Source organism: Elgaria multicarinata, chromosome 15 (assembly GCF_023053635.1).
Source record: "Elgaria multicarinata webbii isolate HBS135686 ecotype San Diego chromosome 15, rElgMul1.1.pri, whole genome shotgun sequence".
NCBI classification, from domain to species: Eukaryota; Metazoa; Chordata; class Lepidosauria; order Squamata; family Anguidae; genus Elgaria; species Elgaria multicarinata.
The window spans coordinates 23,774,914-23,799,799 of record NC_086185.1 but is presented as its reverse complement, the minus strand read 5'-3'; the positions used below and the strand labels follow the sequence as shown (position 1 = coordinate 23,799,799).

The 24,886-nt window shown below is 53.5% G+C and overlaps 2 protein-coding genes across 4 annotated transcripts in view; one reads left to right on the top strand and one right to left on the bottom strand.

The window, feature by feature from the left end:
* Positions 1-593: 593 nt before the first annotated feature.
* CCNB3 (cyclin B3) lies at positions 594-15,453 on the top strand. The gene is made up of 12 exons (XM_063141992.1): positions 594-661; positions 1,602-1,721; positions 3,011-3,094; positions 3,365-3,483; positions 6,269-6,398; positions 7,911-8,009; positions 8,919-9,011; positions 11,798-11,935; positions 12,659-12,814; positions 13,695-13,844; positions 14,033-14,163; positions 15,257-15,453. Exons 2-12 carry the CDS (start codon positions 1,632-1,634, stop codon positions 15,324-15,326), a joined length of 1,260 nt encoding a protein of 419 aa, XP_062998062.1. The 5' UTR covers positions 594-661; positions 1,602-1,631; the 3' UTR covers positions 15,327-15,453.
* A 4,263-nt stretch (positions 15,454-19,716) lies between these two features.
* Positions 19,717-24,886, bottom strand: part of DGKK (diacylglycerol kinase kappa) — a 56,490-nt gene continuing 51,320 nt past the window's right edge. For 2 of the 3 annotated variants that reach the window (XM_063141989.1, XM_063141990.1), the window contains exons 25-29: positions 24,596-24,682; positions 22,628-22,747; positions 21,973-22,096; positions 20,653-20,783; positions 19,717-20,084 (exon numbers count right to left, since the gene is read on the bottom strand). In XM_063141989.1, coding sequence (XP_062998059.1) covers positions 20,010-20,084; positions 20,653-20,783; positions 21,973-22,096; positions 22,628-22,747; positions 24,596-24,682 — 537 coding nt within the window. In that variant the 3' untranslated portion in view covers positions 19,717-20,009. The remainder of the gene's footprint in view (positions 20,085-20,652; positions 20,784-21,972; positions 22,097-22,627; positions 22,748-24,595; positions 24,683-24,886) is intronic. The other variant, XM_063141991.1, reaches the window with a different exon arrangement.

Sequence of the window (24,886 nt, the reverse complement as noted above, 5' to 3'; positions counted from 1 at the left end):
GGTCAAGAACTGGGTCACGTGTGAAATGGCAGAGTGCCGGAACTTCTTGGCAGGGGCTCTCCCCGCACTGGAAGGCAAAGAAGGGTGCGATCCTCCTTAGAGGACTGGGATCTACTCCTAAAAAGATCTCCCCTAGAAGGATCTACTGCTATTAGCGCCCCACTGAGTACAATGGGCTTTACTTAAAGTAACCGCGCGGCAGGGATGCATTTCAGAGGAAGGAAGACGCGGCCACTCAATGAGTCTTACTCCCGAGTAGCCACGCCCGCGGCGTCCGCTGTCAGTCACACGCGCGCTATCCCTTTAAGGCGAAGTTCCATCCTGCCGCGCTTCAGCCAATCAGGAGAGGCGAAGGCCGGGCCCACCCGCTCTCCGTTGCCCCTCGGCCCCGCCCCGTCAAGCCGGAGCCGCCCCTGCCCGCTTCCCATTGGCTCCGGGAGCCGTTGTTTAATTAAAAAAAAAACCTTTAGGCCCCGCCTTTAGCAACCGTAGCCCTGCCGGCTCTCGGATTGGCTGCCGCGGAACCAATCGATGGCCGCCCTCTGCCAATGTAGCAACTTTCAAATCCGCACTTTGTGCCGCGGAGGAAGCGCCGCTGCCGCCGGAGAAGGAGGGAGGAGAAGCCCAGCAGCTGCCGCAGCAGAGCCGGAGCTAAGCCCAGGTGGACTCCGCCGCGATTTCCCTCTCGTGCATGGGGGCCGCCGGGCGCCGCCTCTTGCCCTGCTGCGGGACTCGGGGTATCCCCGGCTTCACCAGGCCGGGCAGGGGGTCCGGAACACCCCCACCCACCCGCGGTCCAGGGCAAGGGGTCCCACGACGAACCCTCCCTTCCCCAGGGCTGCATGCCTTCCCCCGCCTCGGTACCGGGAGACTGGGCCTCCGCCTGCTGCCCCGGGCGTGATCTCCTCTCCCGGTGCCGAGTAGGCCCTCCTCCCTTCCTCCCTCCTTCCCTCCCTCGAGGCTCGCTCGTGGATCGGTGCCGCCCTTAATCCCAGGAGAACCCCTCTCCCAAAAAACCACCGGCATGAAGACTGAACCCCCCCCCCCACACACACACTCATGTCTCATTGGGCTCCATGAGGCTTTCTCCGGAGTAAGCAGGGACAGGTTTGCGCTGTAAGAGGCTGAGGTTCCACCTCGTTCTGGGCTACCGGGTTTCATCCCTGCCCGTGGGCTCGCTCCATAGCCTCCCGTTGCAGGGTGTCCTGCTGCTGCTGCCAGATTTCACCCTGTGTGTGTTAAGCAGACACCCAGTCGGTGAGGAAGCGGCCTTTCCTTTCCTTTTTTTGCAAAAGGTGGATAAACCTGTTGCTCTTTGACTGTTCGAGAGACTTCTCTGCTCTTTGTAGCTTGGGTGTGGGATCTGTGCCTGTTTGCCCCTTCCACCTGCCCTCTTGTGCTTGGTGGGTGGTGTTTTTTTTGACGCACCTGGCTCTGCCTGCTAGTTTTATTTAGGCACATCACTGAGAAAACAAGCTTGCGTAGCTGGGACAGGTCTCCCAGTCAAACCTGTTCCCATTCCAGAGGATCTACTGGGAGGAGGGGGCCTAGGTGGCGATGGTCTCCGAGAAGGTAATATTTCCACCTCTCTTTTTCTCCAGATTTTCTTGGGGAGGCTGAAACCTGGAAGGATGCCACCCCCACGCAACTCCAAGAACGTGAGCACGAAACAGCCCTGGCCGGGCAGAGTGGCCGCTGTGGAAAACGCTCAAGTCGAGAAGGTGAGTTTAGGGTGGTGGGATCTGCTATCTCCCCACACTCCACAGGGCATCACATGCTGAGCATCTGTACGTGTGCGCTCAGCACCCCACTCCTCACCTACCAGTGTGGACAGGTTGCTGCTCTGCGTTGCAGGAAAGATGGGCAAGCCGCGGTTGTCAGGGCTGAGATTGGAGGTGCTGCTAGCTAGCTGGTGCGGAGTCCTCTGGAGTAGAGTTGGGCAACTGGCCAGGAGCAGAACTGGTATTCTGGCTCATTTATGGAGGCAATTTTGTGTCGGTGGAAACCTCACAACTTTAGAAAGAGATCCTACAAATCCATGCTGCTGGGTGTATCCCTCCATAGCTACTGCTGATGATGGCTAGGAGGACCTTCCATGTTCGTAAGCAGTATTCTGCTAATTACCAGTTGCAGGCAAGCTACAATAGGGCAGAGTGCAGTTGCCTTTAAGTCTTGGTTGTGGCTTCCTGGAAGCAACTACTTGACCATGCCTGGAAGCTGGGCTAGATGACCTTATGTACAGACCAAAGGTCCATCAAGTCCAGCATGCTGTTCTCTAGAGTGGCTAACCAGGAGCCCCACAAGCAGGATATGAGTGTAATGGCCTCCTCCTGATCATGTTCTCCAACAGCTAGTATCCAGACACATGGTGCTTCATGCAGTCATCCTTGATGAATATATCTCACCCCCTCTTTTAAAGCCATCCAAATTTGGGGTCCATCACTACATCTTGTAGTAAGTTCCATAGTTTAACTTCAACGTGATATGAAGGACTTCCTTTTACCTGTCCTGAATCTCCCACCAGTCAGCTTCATGGCATGACTCTGTTGGGGTTCTGGTATTGTGTGAGAGAGAGAGAGAGAGAGAGAGAGAAATTGTGTATAATTTCATATGCCTCTATCTATGCCCCTTAACTTTTTTTCCTAAATGAAAAAGTCCCAGATGGTGTAAAACCTTTTCTTCGTTGGGTAATTGCTCTGGCCCTTGATCATTTTGGTTTCCTCCTTCTTCACCTTTTCCGGCTTTAGAGTATCCTTGGCTTTTTGAGATCGGGTGACCAAAGCTGTGTGCAGTGATACAAGTGTGGTTGCTCCACAGACTCCGCTATTAGACTTCGGGCTCATACCATGTGCTTATATCTGCTCTGACAGGGTTCTGGCTTGTGTCATTGTAAGGACCAGCTTCCAGATGTATGGGGCGGAGAGGGGTCTTGGGCGTTCAGGTTGAATTCACCCTAGGACAGGGGTCCTGTCCTGTGTTGACCGGCTTCCCTTTCTCCCCTTTGCCGCAGGAGGAGAGCTCTCAGACAAAGCGGTCCCCCTCCTCACCCCAAGGCGCACCGAAAAAGCGCTCTGCTTTTGGGGATATCACCAATGTAAGTATGGGCTCTTGTTCTGTGTTCGGAGGCTGGATGGTGGGGCAAGTCCACGGATTCTGTCTGTGTCATTGGCTTTGGGCACGTGGGCCATGATGGGTTAGGGCCTGCTGCTTGTCTCACCTCAGCTTGCTTGCCTCTGCAAGGAAGGGTCTTTCCCCACGGTCCTTCTGGGGCAAGCAAGGAAGCGTGGAGGTAAATCTCTGCTTTTTCTAAACCCAGAAGCCTCCCTACTTCTGCAGAGGCGAACAGGATCACTCTTCTTTGCAGGCTTACAAGTCGCGGCACTTTGGAGGGAGGAAGGAGACAGCAAAAGTGGTTTCCAAGAAGGCACCAAAGGGATCGTCTGTGCTGGGCGTTGCGAAGAACAATGAGGTCAACTTGAAAAAGTGAGGGCAAGGAACCCATTTTTCTTTCCGTGTGCCACTAGAATCATAGACCAGTAGAGTTGGAAGGGGCCTATAAGTCCATCGAGTCCAACCCCCTGCTCAATGTAGAGATCCACCTCAAAACATACCTGACATAACCTGTCCAGCTGCCTCTTGAAGGCCTCTAGTGTGGGAAAGGCCACGACCTCCCTAGGTCATTGATTCCATTGTCGTACTGCTCTAACAGTCAGGAAGTTTTTCCTGATGTCTAGCTGGAATCTGGCTTCCTTTAACTTGAGCCCGTTATGCCGTGTCCTGCACTCTGGGAGGGTGGAGAAGAGATCCTGGCCCTCCCCTGTGTGACAACCTTTCAAGTATTTAAAGAGCGCTATCATGTCTCCCCTCCGTCTTCTCTTCTTGAGGCTAAACATGCCCAGTTCTTTCAGTCTCTCCTCATAGGGCTTTGTTTCCAGACCCTGTTTTCCTGGTAGCTCGAATGAATTCTTACAGTGTTCGTGCAAGAGAGGCAGAGGGTCAGGAACTGGTGCTGTGCAGGCCCTGGCCAGATATCCTACAGAACCGTGAGCCCCAGTGGCTTTCCAGTTGACAGCCCAAAGGGGAGGTGCCTAACTGGTTGAATTGGTGGCTGTGTTTGCCAAGTGTTGAGGCGGGTGCTTGGCCTCCCGGTCTAATACAGAGAGCTGGTGGCATGAGCAATTTCTGGCCGTGGGGACTCTTTTTATTTCAAGGTCCAGTAATTGACAGGAAGAGTCATTCCGGGGGCAGAACCATGCCTTTCCGCTCTCTTTTTCCACTGCCCCCCTTTTCTCTTCTCCCCTCATTCCAGCACCTGCCTGGATGGTGCTGAACTGCCATAGCCACTAAGAAAGCAGGCTGCCACCTGGCCAAGCAGGGATGCCTTTGAAGTGCTCTGCTGGGAGTTTTCCATCGTGTTTAAAAGAAGCGGTGGTACGGCCATTTCTTAAAAAGCCCTCCCTAGACCCTCTGGATCTTAACAACTATTGACCAGTATCAAATCTTCTCTTTCTGGGCAAGGTGATCAAGAGGGCGGTTGCTCACCAACTCCAAGCAGTTTTGGATGACACAGATTTTCTAGACCCATTTCAAACTGGCTTTAGAGCAGGATATGGAGTTGAGACCGCTATGGTCGCCTTAGCGGATGATCTACGCCTGAGTATTGATATAGGGGGAGTGTGTCCCTGCTGGTACTCTTGGACCTCTCAGCGGCTTTCGATACCATTGGCCATGGTATCCTTCTGGATCGCCTGAGGGGGATTGGGAATCTGGGGCACTGTCCTTCAGTGGTTCCGGTCCTACCTCTTGGGCAGAGGTAGGACCTCTTTTTCCTCAAAAAAGGAGCTGCTGTGTGGTGTACCGCAAGGTGCCATCCTTTCCCCAATGCTATTTAATATTTACATGAAACCGCTGGGAGAGATCATCCGGAGACATGGGGCGGGGTGCTATCAGTATGCTGATGACACCCAAATATATTTCTCTATGCCTTCGACAACAGCGTCAGCTAAGGACAGTGTGTCTCCTCTGAATGAATGCTTGGAGGCGGTAATGGGCTGGATGAGGAAAAACAAACTGAAGCTGAATCCAGACAAGACAGAGGTGCTCGCTGTCAAAGGCCACAACCTGGGTTTGGACGTGTGTCAACCGGTTCTGGATGGGGTTACACTCCCCCTGAAAGACTGTGTTCGCAGCTTGGGGGTGCTCCTGGATCCGTCTCTCCAAATGACAGCCCAGATAGATGCGATGGCCAGGAGTGCCTACTATCAGCTATCAACTGAGTACCTACTATCAACCCTTCCTAGAGTTGGAAGACCTAAAGACGGTAGTGCATGTGCTGGTAACTTCGAGGCTCGACTTCTGTAATGCACTCTACATGGGGCTACCTCTTTGCCTAGTCTGGAAACTTCAATTAGTCCAAAATATCACAGCCAGGCTGGTCGCTGGTACACCTAGGGGTAACCACATTACACCAGTTTTAAAATCTCTTCACTGGCTGCCAATTAGTTTCCGGGCAAAGTACAAAGTGTTGGTTATTACGTTTAAAGCCCTACATGGTTTGGGTCCAGGTTACCTGCGGGATCGCCTTCTCCCGTACAATCCGCCCTGCACACTCAGGTCCTCTGGGAAGAATCCACTTCAGCTAACAAAAACTAGATTAACAACTGTTACCCAGAGGACCTTTTCTTCCGCTGCTCCCAGACTGTGGAATGGCCTGCCGGAGGAGATTTGTCACCTTGACAGTCTTTTAGAATTTAAAAAAGCAATAAAGACTGATCTATTCCGGCAGACCTACCCAGTGAAATTTTAGAATGTTTTCAGGATGTTTTAATCATGTATGGTATGTTTTAATTCGTTTTAATGTGTATTTTATATCATGTTTTATACTGTTTGTTTTACACTTTGAATTGTTTTAGTTTTTGTGAACCGCCCAGGGAGCTTCGGCTATTGGGCGGTATAAAAATGCAATTAATAATAATAATAATAATTTCTTCCAAAGTCATAGACACCGGAAGGCAAAGCACAGTTATCCTCACAGCGTTTTTTGGAACGGCTGTCATTGGTGGGGCCTGAGAGGCCTCAGCCCAGCCCTCCTGTTGCTGGGGTCATGTTCAACCAGGCTTCATCCTTCAGTCTCCAAAGGGTGCATGTGTCTATCCACCCGTCTCTGGTGACAATCCCAGGAGTGGATGCCTTGGGCTGGGGTGTTTGCCTGGCAGCTGGCCTGCCTCTTGCCCAGTTCCATCTCTAACCCTGTGCCTGCCTCTTTCAGGTCCCTGAACAAAGTCCCCTCTGAGGATGCACCAAGCGAATCTGTGCCAGCTGAGTCTGACCAGATCACCAGTCAGGGCTCGATAGAGAAGGACGGTTCTTCGCTGACACCACTGGAACCAGCAGGGCAGGTACAGAGAGGCTGCTCCCCTTGGTGCCTATGTGGATAGCGGCGACTAAGGAGTAATGGAGGCGTGTGTGTGTAGGTGGGATCTGGGATTTCCTCCTCCAAGGGTGACCGTATTCCTTTTGGCAATGGCAGCGCTGGGATGTGTGTTGAGTGCATGGTCATAGCACCTGCTTCCTTGGTCCCTCTGAAGTCCTCTTCAGTCCTCTGTGGTGCATCAAACATTCAAGAACACGAGAAGAGCCCTGCTGGATCAGACCAAGGGTCCATCTAGTCCAGCATTCTGTTCCCACAGTGGCCCACGGGAAACCCACAAGCAGGACATGAGTGTAATAGCAGCCTCCCACCCATGTTCCCCAGCAAATGGTGTATGTAAGCGTATTGCCCCGATACTGGAGGTAGCACATAGCCATCAGGACTTGTAGCCACTGATAGCCTTCTCCTTCAGGAATTCATCTACAGCATTCACAGCCTTGTAATGCTGAGTATCCATTGGAGGGCTGGCTGTGAGCACTAGGCCTGAATCTTGTGCCCTGACAGAGGCCATGCAGTGAGATTGGGGTCGTAACTCCATAGGCGACCGGCTCATTCACATCGTCTGGCAGGCATCTCAAATCCACCATGTGCCGGCCACGGTCTCTGCCCCTGGCTGCAATCTCAAAAGCACATTTCCTGCTAATGAAGGCTTGCTAAACCTTCCCTGCCATGGGCACTGACAGGGACTGTTGGAGAAGGTCATGCCTCAGTGGCAGATCTTCTGTGCGCGTGCAGAAGGGTCCTGCTCCAATCCCTGACACCTCCTGGATCAGTAGACTAAGGCCATGGCTAGACCAGGTCTACATCCCAGGATTGTCCCAGGATTATCCTTGTGCATCCAAACGACACACAGGGGATCCCGGGAGCAGGCAGGGACGACCCCTCCATTTGCTTAGGATAGTCCTTAGGTCTAGCTAAGGCCTAAGACAACAGAGGCTCTACTTTGATTCATTTCATGTATTACATTTTTATACTGCCCCATAGCCAAAGCTACAAAAATTAAAAACCGTCAAGAACATAATATACAAAATACAAAAAGAAAGGGCACTTCACATAAAACCACAGACAGACAGCATGTATCTAAAAACAATTTGTTAAACCATCAGCCGAGACGATCAAGAACTAATTCAAACTCATTGTATGCTGGCAAAACAAGCTTTCTAGTTCCTCATTGTCAAGAGCAGCCTCCTGCAACCCGGTGCCCTCCAGATGTGTTGGATGGTGGGAGTTGTATTCCAACACATCTGGAGGGCAGGAGGCTAATCAGGAGCATCTAACAGTAAGTCAAGCTTCCAGCTCTTCTGCATGACTTTTCTCTGAAGCAGGCCTTGAAGAGAGGAAATTGCATATTGAGCCCAAGCCTCTCGGCTGAATTTCATTTCAGTCCGTGGAATTTAAGGTAGCTTCGTTCGTTCAGTCCTGCGGCCTCAAATGATTACTCTTTAAAACATACACACACAACGACTTATCCTTTGTGCAGGTGGTGCCAATTGAAGACATAGACAAGGGCCAACTGGTGGATCCTTACTCCAGTGCAGAGTACGCCAAGGATATCTTCACCTACATGCGGGAACGGGAGGTAGGTGCTGGACATAGGTACTGCCTTTGGGGTGGTTCCCTTCCTCCAGTGGTCAAGCTGACAACATTCATGGCATCTAGAATTCTGGGCTAGATCTATTTATTCCAGATGTGTAGTGGACTTTTATTCTAAATTCCGTGGTCTGGAATAAACTGGGCAAAAATGGCTGACTGGGCGTTATCATCCAAAACATCTGGAGGACGTGAGGTTGGGGAAGCCGGCTCTAAATAGCTCTGGTTTCTCTCCAAACCTCTGGGCTGGTTTGGGATGGTGAGAAACGAAAAAGGAGACCGTCCTGATTCCAAAAGAGAGCTGGCTTCAGACTGTGTAGAATTCTTGGTTGGTGTCAGGCTCCGGGACGTGGGTGGCAAAGCCTCAGCGCAGGAACGCTGGGGGCTGGGATGGACAGCGGTGGAACCGGCAAACAGAGTCCAGGCAGGGCCGGAGGCAAAAGGCAATGTCCAGAGGCAAGCAAGGTTCGGAGTCCAGAGTCAAACAGAGTCCAGGCGGGGCAAGGGGCATGGTCAGGAGAAACAGAAGGCAAGGTCCGGGATTTCAGGTAGTCAGGAACAGGCTGCAGCAGGCACAGGAGACAGTATTGCTGTGGCAAAGCTGGAGTGGAAATGCAGTTCTTATACAGCCCTTTCCTGGCTGCTCCCAGCTGGTCGGCATCAGCCCACCTGTGAGGGCTGAATGATATGAGCCTGGGTCCTGCAACTACTCTGCGGCCGGCAAGATGCACTGCGGCCACCAGGTGGTGCTGCAGGACAGAACCTGACAGTTGGTGCCAGTGGTCCTTCTCTGGGAATTGCTCTTCCCTTTAGAGGCTTGGGGTGGGGTGGGGGTGCTGTTGGGATGTGTGTGTGTGTGCTTTCTTGCACCTTTCTCACTGGCTCCCTCCTTTTGCAGGAGAATTTCTTGCTTCCAGACTATATGCAGAATCAGCGGGACATCACTACGGACATGCGGGCCATCCTGGTGGACTGGATGGTGGAGGTGCAGGTGGGTGCCTGTTCACACCTGCAGTGAGAAGGGGGTGCCAGCCAGCCAGCCAGCCTCATGACGAAATGTGCAGTCCTTCCTCTTGGGGGGCAGAGGAGGGGCCTTGACGTGATAGGGGAGAGGGAAGGAAGTTTTACTTTTATTTATTTATTATGTTTGTATACTGCCCCATAGCTGAAGCCCTCTGGGCGGTTCACATAAAATAAAAACACTTAAAAACAATATACAAAGATTAAAAACCACAAAAACAAGCAAAATACACACACATTTAAAACCATTATAACAGCTTTAAAAACAATGAGCCAAAAAACCAGACCCACGGTCTTTACATATTGCTAAATGCCTGGGAGAAGAGAAAAGTCTTGACCTGGGGCCGAAAAGATGACAATGTCGGCTCCAGGCGGGCCTCGTCAGGGAGACTGTTCCACAGTTGGGGGGCCACCACAGAGGAGGCCCTCTCTCTTGTTGCCACCCTCTGAGCTTCCCTCGGAGTAGGCACCCAGAGGAGGACCTTAGATGTTGAACGTAGTGTTCGGGTAGGTTAATGTCGGGAAAGGCGTTCCGTCAGGTATTGTGGTCCCAAGCCGTGTAAGGCTTTGTAGGTTAAAACCAGCACCTTGTATTGGGCTTGGATCACCGATCCACAACTCGGATTGAGTTGTGGATCACCTGTCAAGATGGTGGCAGCACAGGGGCGGTAATGCTTCCTCAGTCCCGTGGCCAGCAAGGGGTGAGGCTGGATCTTCTCTTCAAGCTCTGTGAATAGTTGGCTGGTTTCTCCAGAGTGGGATAGGGCTGGGGGAACTGTCTGCCTAAGTTGTAGCCCTCTCTGCCTACCTGATGTGTACCTTGCACCCTGATCCCAATCCACAAGTGCTCCCGTAGGCTGCCTGGCTGATGGATTTAGAGCTGTGCTCAAATGGCCCCTTGAAATTCTCCACCCTAAAGGTAGGACTTGCCATGGGCAGGGGGTGTAGCACAACGTCTTCCTTTTCCCTAAGGGTTTTTGTTGCCTTGCCCTGCCGCTGCGTATGGCAACAGCAGCGACTCCGTTGGTAGCCCGGCCCCCAGTTTGCAGCCTCCACAGCGTCCCGTACCTACTGTTGTGCTTGGGCATTGTGGGGTGGGAGGGTGGGGAGAGGGAAGGCAGTCACCCCACCCCCACCCACCCCAAATGATGGGGAAATATTGGAGAAAATTCTGCAAAGGGACCTTTTATTTCTAGGAGATAAGTCAAGAAAAGTCTCAGAACTTTTCTGAGGAAAACATCTTTTGAGGTATCACGGCTCAGTTCTCGGTGTCATTCTCCAGTATGTAGCACTTTCCCTGGAGCCTTCCAGACCTTAAATTTCCGAGGGGTGATTGTGGATACATTTTGTCTCTGCCGCAGATGCTTAGAATTCCTCTGCTTCCCTGAAAGCCGTGGAGCTGGTATGAGGGACGCAGTGTTGTGTCCGGCTCCAGAGAAGAGCTGGAACTAGGGCCGTGCTAAAATCTGACCTCCAATTTCCTGAAAGTTTTCTTCCCCTATGAAAGAGGCTGCCATTGTTCTGCCTCACCCTCTGGGAGTTTTTTATAATGTATTTTTGTGTTGTCTTTGAGCTTACCGAATCGCTGCGAGGTGTCTTAGAATGCTGTGTGTTTTCTTTCTACTACGTGTCTCTCCGTTGCTCTGCGGCCTCCCAGGCTGCCTGCACTTCCTGATCTGAAAAAGGCCCCGTGGGAGGAATTGCCTCCCGGTGTCTTTCCCCCGGGCTCCCATGGGAGCCTGGGAAGCTGAGGAGGCTGCCAGAGAGATGACCGTGTAACGAAAGACTCAAGTACACGCCTCGGACGTGTAAATTATTTCTTACTCGCCTTTCCACTTGGATCGAGGCGGGGAAAAACAATGAATGTAAAACACATTAAAACTGATTAAAAACATAGCATACATGATTAAAACATCCTTAAAACATTCTAAAATTTCACTGGGTAGGCCTGCCGGAATAGATCAGTCTTTATTGCTTTTTTAAATTCTAAAAGACTGTCAAGTTGCTGAATCTCCTCCGGCAGGCCATTCCACAGTCTGGGAGCAGCAGAAGAGAAGGTCCTCTGGGTAATACCCATCAGCCTAGTTTTGGCTGACTGAAGTAGATTCTTCCCAGAGGACCTGAGTGTGTGGGGCGGATTGTGCAGGTAGCTTGGGTCCAAACTATGTAGGGCTTTTAAGGTAATAACCAACACTTTGTACTTCGCCCATGCAAGAACCCTGACCCCAACCCATGAGAATTTCTCCAAAATGTTCTTCTCCTTTGAATTTCATTTTGGAAGCCATTTCTTTCCTAGATACTTTCCTAGGCCCAGCATTGGGCAAAAGGCGGGATACAAATAATAATAATAATAATAATAATAATAATAATAATAATAATAATAATAATAATAGATACGTGAATGAGAATGGTAGGGGAAGGGAATGAGCACGACATTTTCCGCACAGTGCTATAGATGGATTGGAGTGCTACAATGTGAAACGGAAGATGTAAAAGCCCAACTCATGCTCCTGCTAGGACAGGTTGGGAGAAGCCGTTGTCCGTGGCTCATCTTTTACAGGAACAGCTCCGGGGAGCAGGGCTTTCCCGGAAGGTCCTGGGTTCAGATCCTTGAACGGGCCTCTCCAGTGCCAGGGAACTTAGCCAGCAACACCCATCCCACCCATGACCCTGGGGAACTAACTGCTGCCTGTTGGAGCAGGCAAAAGCGGGCTGAAGGGTCCGAGGGTCTGACTCTGCTTCTTGCCTCCTGGGCAGGAGAACTTTGAGCTCACCCACGAGACGCTTTACCTGGCGGTTAAGCTGATGGACCACTACCTGGTGAAGGTGACCAGCATGCGGGACAAACTGCAGCTCATTGGCTCCACGGCCATCCTCATCGCTTCCAAGTTTGAGGTGAGCCCAGGCACGGGTGCTGGGGCACGGAGCTAAATGAGGAGCTGGGCAGGAGGGGGTTGAAGCCAGTGACGGAGAGCACCAGGGGCGTACCCCTCCCATGGCCATCGCTGACAGGCCTGTGGCTACAGGGCCAGGCTGGGTTGCCTGCTGCAGCTTCCTCCACCTCCTCAGCTATCGGGGCACATTCTGAGGAAGGTGCCTTGCCTGAGTCCCCCGGCCACAGATTTCCCCCTTAATTTCAGCTGAGAAGGATGTTCTGTATTCCAGCAAAAAGGGTTCCTCAGTGGCACGGCATAGTTGGAGGGCTGGGCTGGGGAGGGTCACCTCTCTGTGCCCCTCATGTTAACAGAACCCCATGCCAGCACCTTCAGAATTCCACGCTTTTCTAGATCAAATTCCCTCTGTCCCCTGTCACTAAATGCTAGAATCTTTCAACAAATGAAAATTGGCAAGATTTTGCCATTCGTATCAAGGTTGTATGCTGTGCCTTAGAACAGGGGCCCTCCTGCTGTGCCTGTATGGCCCCTGTGCCATCGTGTTGCTCGCCCTTGGGAAGGCCGGGTGAGTTTCCACCGGAGCACAGGGGACCCTCTTGCCTCGACCTCTTCTTGGATAGGCTGGGAGACTTCTGGGCTCAGCGTCAGTGTGGCGGGGGCTTAGGACCCCCTCTTCTTTGACCCAGAGAACGTGAGCCTCTCCTTCGCCTCCCTCTCTCTGCAGGAGCGCTGCCCCCCCTGCGTGGATGACTTCCTCTACATCTGCGACGACGCCTACAAGAGAGAAGAGCTCCTCTCCATGGAAGTGAGCATCTTGCAAACGCTCCACTTCGACATCAACATCCCCATCGCGTACCGCTTCCTCCGACGGTTTGCCAAGGTGAGCAGCAGCAGCAGCACAGGCACTGCTCTGGAAACGGGTGGGGTGGGTGGGCAGGGGTTCCTGGGGCAGGAGTGTGGTGGTGATGGGGTGGGGGAGTGGCATCACTTGAGCCTTCTCCATCCTGCACCTGCGTTTGAGAGAGGCCACCTGGGTCTGGACAGGTGCTGTACCCGCCTTCCTTCCGGGGATTCCAGATCCTACATTCTGCAGGGCCTGGGATGTGATAGACTAAAGTCCTGTGTGGGGTGGCACGGAGACAAAGCTAGATGATTTCCTCTGCAGGTTTGTGTGCGCTTGCTCCTGCCTCCGAGTAGCAGAATAGAAGTAGGCAAAAATAAGCACAGTTTATGCATGGCCAAATGTTGCCCAAATGCTTCCTACCCTAACGCTGAAGTGCTAGAAACTTGGGACCCTCTTCTCTTCAAAATAAAAGCCGTGCTTCTCAGAATTCTGACCTGTGTGTCACACATCCACCCCGCCCCACTCCTACCCCTGGGAATATGTGCTGAGGCAGGGAGGAGTGTACAGCTGCCCAATCCTGGTGAGTCCATGTTGGCTGTGTTTGGATAGCGCAATAAACCGTGGTTTATTATGATGGGAATGGAGCCTATGAGAGCCTGGGGCTCACCTGCTCCTCCTCCAGCGCAGCTGCACGGAGGCGAATAGAAGCTTCTACTTCCAGTTCATATTAGCCACAGTTTAGCACGTTGTCCAAATCCTATACTGTGGAACGGCTTCATGGTCACATTTAGTATCTCACCACACGACGACCGGCACAAAGGTGTACCTGGCGTAACGTTCCCTTTCTCCTTGTGAGGGCTGCCTCGGCCCCCCTTCTCAGGAGGTCTTCCTGCCCCTTCCCCCCCTTTTTTTGCAGTGCGCCCACGCGACCATGGAGACCCTGACGCTGGCCCGTTTCATCTGTGAGCTCACCCTGCAGGAATACGACTTTGTGCAGGAGAGTGCCTCTCGGCTAGCGGCCAGCTGCCTTCTCCTGGCACTTAAGATGAAGAACCTCGGTGGCTGGGTGAGTGGCTGGCATTGGTGCCCCCACCCAGAGAGTAGCTGAGACCCCACCCTGGCAGGGGGCTCCTCTTGGCTGCAGGAATCTGGCTGGGGTGGTAACGCAGCATAGGGGTGCAGGAACCAAGCTGGGCCATCATGGAATTCCTGGCAGGTCAAGGTAGGGCCACTCTGTCCCCTTCTCTGATGCAGAACCCCACGCTAGAATATTACAGTGGCTACAAAGCCCAGCAGCTTCCTCCTCTGGTGAAGAGGCTCAACTTCCTGCTGACTTATCACCATGACGACCGGCTCAAGGCTGTGCGCAGCAAATACTCTCACCGGTAAGGTGTCTCTTTCCCTCCGGGCCGCAAAACACTTGCACAAATGTACCCCTCGCCCAATGCTACGAGAGCAAGAGGGTTCGCAGCAGGTCCTGTCTCGTTTGTAGCCCTTTTCCAGTGAAGGGGAATGGATGGGGTTTGGGTGTGTGTGTGTGTGTGTGTGTGTGGAAGAGATAAATCTGTAGAAATCTGGCATGAACTGAAAAAAAAGCAAATGCTATTTTGGGCTGCGTTTAATAGAAGCATAGCTTCCAAATTGCGCAAAGTACTGGTTCCTCTCTATTCGACATTTGTTAGGCCTCATCTTGAGTACTGCGTCCAGTTCTGGGCACCAGACTTCAAGAAGGATGCAGACAAGCTGGAGGGGGTTCAGAGGAGGGCAAACAGGATGATCAGGGGTCTGGAAACAAAGCCCTATGAGGAGAGACTGAAAGAACTGGGCATGTTTAGCCTGGAGAAGAGAAGATTGAGGGGAGACATGAGAGAACTCTTCAAATACTTGAAAGGTTGTCACACAGAGGAGGGTCAGGATCTCTTCTCGATCCTCCCAAAGTGCAGGACACGGAATAATGGGCTCAAGTTAAAGGAAGCCAGATTCCAGCTGGACATCAGGAAAAACTTCCTGTTAGAACAGTACAACAATGGAATCAGTAACCTAGGGAGGTTGTGGCCTCCCCCACCATAGAGGCCTTCAAGAAGCAGCTGGACAGCCATCTGTCACGGATGCTTCGAGGTGGATTCCTGCATTGAGCAGGGGGTTAGGCTCAATGGCCTCATAGGCCCCTTCCAACTCTACTATTCTTATGATTCTACGATCATCTTTTAGCTGCAGCCTGTTGCTCTACGAAGACAAAATTGTTAAGGTTGACAATTGGATGTTAGAACTGTTGTTGATTTTCCTTTTGACTGTAGTATGATTTTATTGGATGAGCTGAAGGACATGAGAACAAACCAACTGTAGAAGGTGGTTGTAGACCGAACGGACGCTAAACCCTATTACTCTTTGGGAGCCCCCCCCCCTCCTGCTGCACAGGGCTGTCTCCGTTGTGATGACTTGTAACGCCCCCTCTTTGCCTCTCTGCTTTGCTTGCAGGGTCTTCTTCGAGGTGGCGAAGCTGACGCCCATGGACATGCTGGAGCTTGAGGGAGCTTTGCAGAGCTAGCCCCGGCTGGCCAGGGCACGGGGGCCTCGGCAGGAGACCCTTGGCCCAAGACGCTGCAAAGGAGCCAGCGTGTAAATACCCTGTAAATAGAGGTGCACTCTTAGCCCGAGAGGCCTGTATATAACCTTTCTTTCTTTTTAATTGGGGTGGGGGTGGGGTGGAGAGGGAGGGGGGTGGGAGAGGAAAAAAGGAAAAAAAACAATGTTGTAGGGGAGGGTATTGTGTGAGCAAAGTAAAAGAAGAGCTTTCAATAAAAGAATGTAAAAATACCCCCCTCGTGGTCAGTGTGGCCTTATGGGGACGCAGGAGGATGTTGGGCTGTGGGGCCTTGTGCCCAGAGAGGGAGGGGGGGAAGGCACAGCGCGGGCTCTGCGTGCCGGTTCGCTCTCTGGCATCTCTCTAGTAGGGGTGTGCACGGACCCCCCGCTCCACCCCGCCGACGGACCGCGGACAGAGGCAGGTAAGGGAGAGGAGGGCGGGGAGGGTGTTACCGGGCCCTGCCGCTGTCGCCGCATGGGCGACAGCGACAACGGCAGGGCCCGGTAAACCCACTTACCTTTCCGGCGGAGCTCCGGATCGAGGCGAAGGATCCGCCTTCACCTCGATCCTCTTCGCCACGCTCCGCCGGCCCCCCAATCCTCTTCGCCTCCGCCTTAAGGGCAGGCGAAGCCCCCCACTCCGCTTCTAATTCGCTGGTCCGATTAGAAGCGGAGCACATCCCTACTCCCTAGGTGCAGGGGTTTGGGTTAGCAGGTGGGGAAAAGAGCTCTTCACAGGGGCCCATGGGAAGCCCTCGTGGCTCAGAGCACACCCAACTCGGCTGAATGGACCCGGCTGTTCCTTCCACTTCACCTGCCTTGCTGCCTCTCTCCACTGGCAGTCAAGACCTTTGCCGTCTTCCCTATGACGTGACCGTGACGGCATGCATTGGCCATGCTCACCTGCTCAAGGCATCCTGACCCTGCTGTAGTTTTAGCCTCCACCCTGCTAACCACCCCCCTCCCCGGGAGAGATCAGGTAGGGTTGGAAGGCATTTCTCTCTCAGCAGGGCTTCCGTTTCCCAAGTAGGCAAGATGGAGCGTAGAGCGGACAAATCAGAGAGCTGTTCAAAGATCAAATCCATTTCCAAGTTTATTTTTTAAACATGACGTCTGAATTCTCGGATTAAAATTCAGTTTCGTTTGCCCAATTTTAGGGAGAGACACTGGCATCCTTCAGCCACAACAATCCCCTCCCCCTTTCTCTCCCCCCACCACCACTCCAAAGCGGCGAAGTTGGTTGAATGGCTCTTTTCTCTCCCATCTCTGGGATCTGCTCAGTTGGTGTAATCATGGAGGAGGTTTGCCCCTCTTCAGGGGTGGGGATACAGCTCCCCGCCCACCCAGATTAGCAGCTATCCAACAGGTAAAGCTCTTGATCACGTGGAAGTTAGCGCCTAGTCACTCCTGTCTATCATGCAGCTGTTAAAGACGGGAGACGCTTCTCGTAGAAGGTGGGGGCAGCTTTACTTCTACAAGGTGGCGTAGCTATTGGTGGCCATAGCCCTCTTCCCTTGCCTAATTGCAAGTGTGTTGGTAAGAGAAACAAGGGTGGGGGCAGGCTACAGCCCTTAAGTGCTGCCTTTTCCCTCCTGCTAGGCTGACGGGGGAAGAGATCATAAATAAAAAGGATCGGATAAATCAATCTCCGAGCTCATTTTAGCATCTGTACTGCTTTGTTACAACTTTTTTTTACAAAATAAATAAATAAAGGGGGGAAGCATACCCCCACCCCCAATCTGGGGAATGTGGGGGTGGGGAGGGTGTGTGTGTGATGCCCAGCCGGGTCAAGTGGCCAAAGCAGCAAGGCCAACGAAATGATACAGTGCGGTAGTCGCTCCCTGGGAAGCTGGCCCTTAACGAGGATTCCCCCCCGGGTTGCTTTCATGAGAGCTAGACGCTTGTCCTTTTTAGTTTTCAAGGAAAGCTGGGCCTTCCCTGAGCTCTAGGGAAAATACAAGCTCCTCATCGAAGGCAGAGCTGCCGCCCCTTTGTTACCTCCTGGCACCAGCTCCTGAGCAAGCCTGCTCTACAAAGGTTTGCTACCTGAACCAGGTGCCTAGTTTTCCATGGGTTGGGGGGAGGGGGGACGGACTATATACACTTTCCCCCCCCCCTCCCACACAAGTTTCCCCCATATGTTCACAATATAAATCAATCACTGGTCGACACGTGGAGACAGGTTACGACAGACACACACTCTCCTCCCGTAACGGTACGCACAGTATGGAGCAAGAGGTACGCCCTGGTCCTGCGTGCGCCCGTCTGCACGTACGGGATGTGGAGTGGTTTGCTCCACTTCGCTGCCGTATTGGAGTCGGCTCTTCTCTTCCGGCGGTTACCAGGCCTTCCTTACTAGAAAGAGCAGAGGGACGCAGCATGCTCTCAGCACAGAGGCAAACTCCACGCAGGCCCGCGAGAGTTTCAAGTAACCAAGTCCCTTTGGTGTTGTGGCTCTGAGGCATTGGATACGAGAAGAGGGATGGGAGAGGCTGTTCCAAGATCCGGTCGTGTGCCTCTTTCCCTCCAAATGAAAATGCCCCGCTGCTGGCACGGGTAAGCCTGGAGCTGAATTTCAGAGGGCGCGACGCAGCCCAGCACCAGGTGTTCCAGAAGGGAGAAGCTCAGAAAGCCCTCGCCGTACGCCTTCCTCAGCAAAGCCGGGCCCAGTTGAAGCCTCAGCCAGTGCGAGACGACTTCTTCGCCTGGCGCGTCAAGGCCAGCTGGGTTTCTCGCGTAGCGCCGGCTTCGTTGTCGCTGAGCCCGGGGTTCCCCAGCCTTGAAGCAGCGAACCAGAGAGCCAAAAGGGGCTGGAGATGTCTGCTGAGCTGCTGTGGCCCAAACAGCCTCCGACCCCACGCCTGGATTCCAAAGTGCACTCGCGCAACACAGGTGAAAAATAAATTAAGCTTTTTATATATTTATATTTATATATATTAAATCTTTAAATAAATAACTTCTCTTTCTTTCCAAACTATCTACATTCTCAGCAAGCTCAACAACAGGCAAGGAGAAAAGATGGAGCGACTGGCGCAAGGGAGATGTGACCCTTGTGCATCTTGGGAGGGAGTCCCCCGACGGAGCCAAGAGCCAGAAGCCCTTCTTCACCTACTCTCTTGTCCCCGACCAGTGGGGCAGGGACTTACAGCCTATCAATGGATGTGGGATGGAGGAGGAAGAGGAGGAGAGAAAGAGAGACTGGGTGAAGTTGGGTCAAGGCAGTGCATTCTGAACGGGAAAACCAGAACCCAGCCTGATCACAGCTTTCCAGGGGCGAAGAGCTCTTCAACCCACCATCTAGACATACATTGCTATGGTAGCACCAAAAGCATAATAAAATTAGGAAAGGTGTTTTCGGATTGGAATAGTTTGCGTTCGTTAATGGACCCTTTTGAGTGTTGCAGAACTGTTCTGCCTGATGAAGAACGCTGAAGAACTGGAAAGTTTCGCATGTTTACAGTGGTTCGGAGTCAGTCAAACAAAAAATGACACTTGACATGTTTCAGGTTGGGAAAAGGGGAGAAAAAGACCCTGAAATATTTTAGATTTTTTTTCTGGCTGCAGGTAAGTGATATGTGTGTGTGTGTGTAGGGGGGTATCATTATTCAGGCTCAATCGCTTGTGAAAAACCTTTTTATTAAAAAAAAAAAATGCAAGTTTTCACTCCCATTTTGCCCCCTCTGTGCCCAACCAATAGAAGGGCACAAATTTTAAGAGGCCAGAGAGGAAGGGTGGGTGGAAGGGCTACACCTGCTGAGCTTACGGCTGCTCTGGCCGCAGGGCAGCCCCAGAGGGAGTAGAGGGTTATTCCCCTTTGTGCGCGTGGGTTCTCTCGCCGCGCATAAATTACTGTTCCTTTAGCAGCTGCAAAATAGGCAAGACCGGGAAAAGTTGTGCCTGTTACAGCTGAAGGTGCCGTGCAGCTGTTAATAGTGCAGCCACCCCTCTCCCAGCCGCTGCTGAAAGCCACCCCCAACGCTGCTGCTGATTTTCATGGGAATGGGTTTTCCCTACAGTTCCATGGACTAAAAACTATAAAAATGAATAAATAAAAAGAGAGAGATCAAGGACTTCAGTCCAGCTGTCCTGCAGAGTGCAAGGCGTGTCTTACCTTGAGGCCCACTTGACCTCAAGTAACTCCACGTTCTCACCCCCTCCATGAAATGGCATACTCCCCCCCCCCCCCATCTACTGTCTCTAGGCTAGTGGTGAAACCTGGCCCAAAGGGGGAACAGCATGGCATGATGCAAATGAGCGGTTGCAGGAGGCAACCCAATCTCACTGAGCCCCTCCCAGGGATGAATGGAAATGAACTGTTTCCGGTGAAGCCAGATTCAAGCACATGAACCCAAAGCACACGGAGATGGAGGAAGAGGAGGATGAGACTGGAGGGCGCAGGGCTAGCACAGCGAAGCCACAATCTTTGGCAAACATGGAAATGTAAACTCTTGGCATGGGATGCACGGGAAATTGTCCTTTCATGAAATTCCCAGGGTGCCCTGGTTCAGGCCATGCCCAGCAGTCTAACCAGATGCAAAGAGCTCCACCCACCCCAGCCCGTAGCTGCCAATGATAATGGGTGGTGGTGGGGAAAGGGCCTCGAGTGCCTGAGTGCAGCTTCCTTTTTGGGTCGAGAGGAACGTTTCTAGAGCTGGCTGGTGGTGTCTTTAATGCCCTGGAGAATCCTCTTCAGATGGCCCACTTTTGATATCCCCAGGTCCTGCAAGAGAGGAGGCGGGAAGAGAAAGTGAGTCAGGCGGACAGCCACGGAGGACCACCATTTTACAGGCCCTGCCACGTTTTCCTGGCAGCTTTGGTAGATTTATCCCGGTACAGACACGTCGCCATGTCCACGCTGACCTTGAACCCTGCAGGGCTTAGTTCAAAGTGCCCTAGAGCGAAAGGGACGCCGCTAAAGCACTGGAAGACGCCAAGTGGTCATTTCTCTTAACTATCTGCAACGATCCGGTGAAAGGAATGGCAGAGGCGTAAAAAAGACAGACGCCTCCCTCCCCCCGCCCCCCCCCCCCCCGGTACCAGGGAAGTAGGACAAGGAAAGGCAAAGCAGAGGAGTTTGGCCCCAATGATGCAAGGTCCCAATCCCCCACCCCACCCCCGTGCACAGCAGGGAAGAAGTCGAGTAGGGCTACAAGATACACAGCCCATGCAAGCAGTGCAGCTCAGCAATGCCTTGCGCCATGCAAGCACCCCAGCCACGTCCACGTAGCCACACTTTCCCCCGTTTGAGCAAGTGGCCTGGGGAGGGACGGGCCAAGGAGCGGGAGTACCTTCAAGTCTCTTCTCTCCAGCAGGATCAGCTCGGAGCCCTGGATGTCGTGGCGCATAAAAATCTCTTTGTATTCCCCTAAATCAAGCGCCTCCAGCCAGGCCGCCACTTCCTCAGGGCCCCAATTGTCCACTGGGCAAACAAGGGGAGAATCAAAAGACGGAGCGTTCAGTGCTGGGGAGGACGAGAAACGACACAGAGCACAAGCCATGCGCGAGGCGGACGCATAGGAGAGCGGAAGCCGGCGGGGCAGCCTTGTCGGGTGAGCACAGGCAGGGCTCGGAGGCAGCAACAGCAAGGAGGGCAGCGGTGACACAGCAGGAGCCCGGAGACACTCACAGAAGGGACGTGTTGCTTGGCCACGGAAGCCAAGCCCACAGCCTCACCCTTCCCTGCAAGGTCTTGGGTGCCCAAAGAGCTCCCAGGTAACAGGGTGGCCGGGGGCTCTAGGAATGCACAACCCCCACCCTCAGAGAGAGCACCGGCACTTCCCTGGTCCTGCCCTCTAGCCATTGGGCATCGCTTCCCATGAAATGCACGAATCGCAAGAAGAGTTCCAGATCCCATCCTCTGATTTAGGAGAGCCTTCCGGAGGTTTTGGCCTACAAGTCCCAGCATTCGGGCCCAATGGTCATGCTGGTTGGGGCGGATGGGAATTGAAGTCCAAAACATCCGGAGGGCACAGGGTTGGGGAAGGCTGATTTGGGGCTTCCGGGCAGGATGTGGCATTGGCCTCCCCACCCACACCCATCCCGGCACCACACCTTCTCCTGCCACCCATGAGGACCTGCCAACCTTGCAGAAGCTGCAGCTGTGCACAGACCCACAGCCGTGGGCCCAGCATCCATCCACTCCCACCTGTCCAGAGTCTGGGGCACCGCTGCACGGATTGCGCAGTGTGGGGAAAGCGGCAGCCCTTTCACAGCTGTGCTACTTCCCACACTTGTGGGTCTTGGCTCCTCCTTGTTATGGGCAGAAATTTGCATTTGCCAGGGTTAGGCGTTACCCAAGCTGCCTGTTTTCACCAGAGGTGGTGAACCTCAGGCCCACGAGCCGAAGACGACCCCGCCCCCTTTCTCCTGAAAGAGGAAGCTGCCCTCGGCAAATGGGGATCCGAGACGGAGAGAGAAGCAGCCGTGCTCTCGTTATTCTGTCTGGGAGGCCATTTCAGCCCCTTTATCAAGGCCTGAAAAAGCAGCTGCTGATGTCTCCCCCCACTCGCTTTCTCTTCATGCAGAGCAGCCAGAGATGCTCCTAGCCTGCCCAGAGGCATCCCTGTGACATGCAGGGACCAGCGTGGCGGCCCTGGAGCGTCCTTTACCTGGGGTGACGCCGCTGGACCTCTGCTTCTGCAGCTTCTCCTTCTCCTTTTTCGGCTTAGCGAGGTTGATCCGCAGTTTCAGGCTGCCCTTGTTGCTGCTCCCAGAGCTCTCCTGGTTAATGCCCTACAGAGAAAGACGACTTGCAGTGTAGGGGCAGAATGGAGGAATCCTCAATTCTTTGCTCCCTGCCTGCCTCTCCCAGCTTGGCTCCTTCCTTCTAGGGCTGGGGTCGCGGCTCATTCGGAGAGCCCCTGCGTTGCATGCAGAAGGTCCCGGGTTCGATCCCTGCCAGCATCTCCAGGTAGGGGGAAAAAAACCGCCGGGCACCCCAGAGAGCTGCTGCTGCCAGTCAGTGTCGGCAATACTAGGCTAGATGGACCCAGGGTCTAACTCAGTCTAAGGCAGCTCCCGAGGTTCCTATGTAATCCCACACCTTCTCCTCGTTCTGCCTCTGCCTCTTGCTACATTCCCTTCTGCTTTTAAATTTCCCTCCCTTCCTCCATTGAAAACCGGGCGGACATTTCATCGCCTCTTGCTACCTTCCCAAGGAAACCCTCGTCAGCCGAGAGAAAAGCAGCCCGCGCCCCGTCTCAGCATCCCGACCTGTCCCGTCACACGGTGGGACCTGGATGCTGCCCCCTGTGTGCCACCTACCTCCTCAGCAGAGTTGACAATTGGCGCCATCCAGTGGATCTCAGAGAGTTTCTGCAATTCTTGGCTGACAGCGCTCAGGGCGTGCTGGAGGCCTTCCTCTTGCTGCGGAGAGTCCAGCTGCTGTCGGAGAGATGGATAATAAATCCCCATCCCCGGAGATCTGGGTCTCTGGCGGAGCGGTTGCGGGGCTGTGCTGGGAGCCCGGGGAACTTCCTCTCGAGGAAAGCCCATGGCCCAATGGTATGGCTCCTGCTTGGCATGCGGAATCCCTGGCATGCGCAAATAAGACCGGCAAACCTCCTCCCCAAAACCCCGGAGAGCCGCTGCTGCCAGTCAGAGCAAACAAGGCTGAGCTAGAAGGACTGGATCAGTGTACAGCAGCTCCCTAGGGAAGACCCACTGCATAAAGAAGCCAGGTGTCATGTCTATGGGCGAAGATGGTTTGCTCGGGCCACAGCTTGGTGGACAGATCCTAGCAGGAGTTGGGAAGGGATACCCCCCCCCGGTCCCCCACCACGTTTCTGACTGGGAGCACGTGTGAAAGGGTCTCTTTCTGCCCCAAACCCACCCTCGCCTAGCTGGGCAGTTCGCTGAAGGCAGATTCCCATATCACTGAGTTTTGGCGTTCTGGCAAAGTGGGGGCTCAGCTGGCACTAATAGAGTCCTGTAGTGCTTTGCTTATGCTGAAGCAAGCTTAGCGAGAGGAAAGCAAAAGCAGGTCGACATCTATCTATTGCACAAGGGGGCCACCCACAGGACACATGTGGCCCCTGGGTGGGGTCTCCTGCGTGGCCTGCCGAGGCTTGCTCTGCCCCCCAAAGCCCTTCCCATATCCCCACTGCTGCTGCCGATTTCCCCCTGCCGCAAAACCCAGAGGGTCGGAATCAATGCCCACCCTGCTCACCACGAAGTGGGCCCCATAAAAGGTCTGTTTGCATGTACAGTGGCAATTCTTGGGTTAATTAATTGGGGATGTATGGAGCGAGTGTGCGAGCCGCTTCTAGTTTCAATCAACAACCTATGAATGTCCCATTCTGGGGTTAACTCTGGGTTGTTTAACCCATGAAGAACCCAGAGCGAGTGGGTTCGGATATCACGTGAACAACCGACGAACGGGGCAGGCATAGGTCGTTTACTGAAACAAGAAACAGCTCTTGCACACTACGCATCCCCGCAAATCATAGGTTAATGAACCACGATTTCTTGCTGTGACATGTGAACCAGGTCAGAGGGTCTCCGCCCAGCACATTCTTATGGTCAGGCCTCCATGCCCATGTGTGCACCTGACTGACCCCCCGCCCCACCCCCCATTCTCACTCTGCCCTGAGACAGAGACAAAAGGGCATGGAAGAGCAAGAAGAGGCAATGAGTAGGAATGCCGGATTAGGACGCTTGTGCGTTTCAAGAGAGAGAAAGGGAATGAATGGAAGAAGGAAGTCATGGAAGATGAATGGCTGGGTGTGTGCAATGTGTGTGATGGATGGTGTGTGTGTGGGGGGGGGGGTGCATGGGAAAATTAGCTGAATGGATGGATGAAGAAAGGCTGGCAAAGAGAATGAAAAAAGGGTGCCCCCATCCACTTTGGAGTCCGCCCCCACTCATGGCTGTTACATGGCGCCTGACTTCAAAATGGTTGTCCACCTCCAACCTATTGAGAGAGACGTCAGATTCTTGACTCCCGGCTGGGCACAGGCTGAGCCGAGAGCAGTAAAGTGCTGCTCCCCTCCCTGCTACGTGTGTCCCAGAGCAGCCTGATCTTCAGCCACCAAGCCCCTTCCTCACGTTGCTGCAGCCCGTGGCTTCCGTGGGAAGAGCAGAGGCGGCGAACTCACCCTCTGTCCTGCTAAGCCTCATGCTTGGGAATAGACTGGGTCTTCCCCACCAGGAGAGTGGAAGGAAGGGGGAAGCCCAGGGCACCCTTCGTCCTGCCAGAAGGAAAACCGCTTCCAACTGCAGCCCTGCACTCACCAGTTTGCCTTCCAAAAAAGCGTGGGTTTCGGCATAAAGGGCCTTCACACTGACTGTCACTTCCACAGCGGTGCTCCTGCTCAGAAACTGAAGCGATCGGGCAGGGAAGAGAGAGAGACACACACACAGAAGGAGGAGCCAAGAGAAAGGAGCGCTGTTAGCAACCAAGGTGCAAAGCTCGCCTAAGCAACAGCCGAAATTGGCAAGAGACGGCAGGAGGACGGCCTGCCTCCCTGCCAGCGATGTGCACAAAGTAGCAGTATCTCTGTTCTCCCTCCTGCCTCCCGGTTC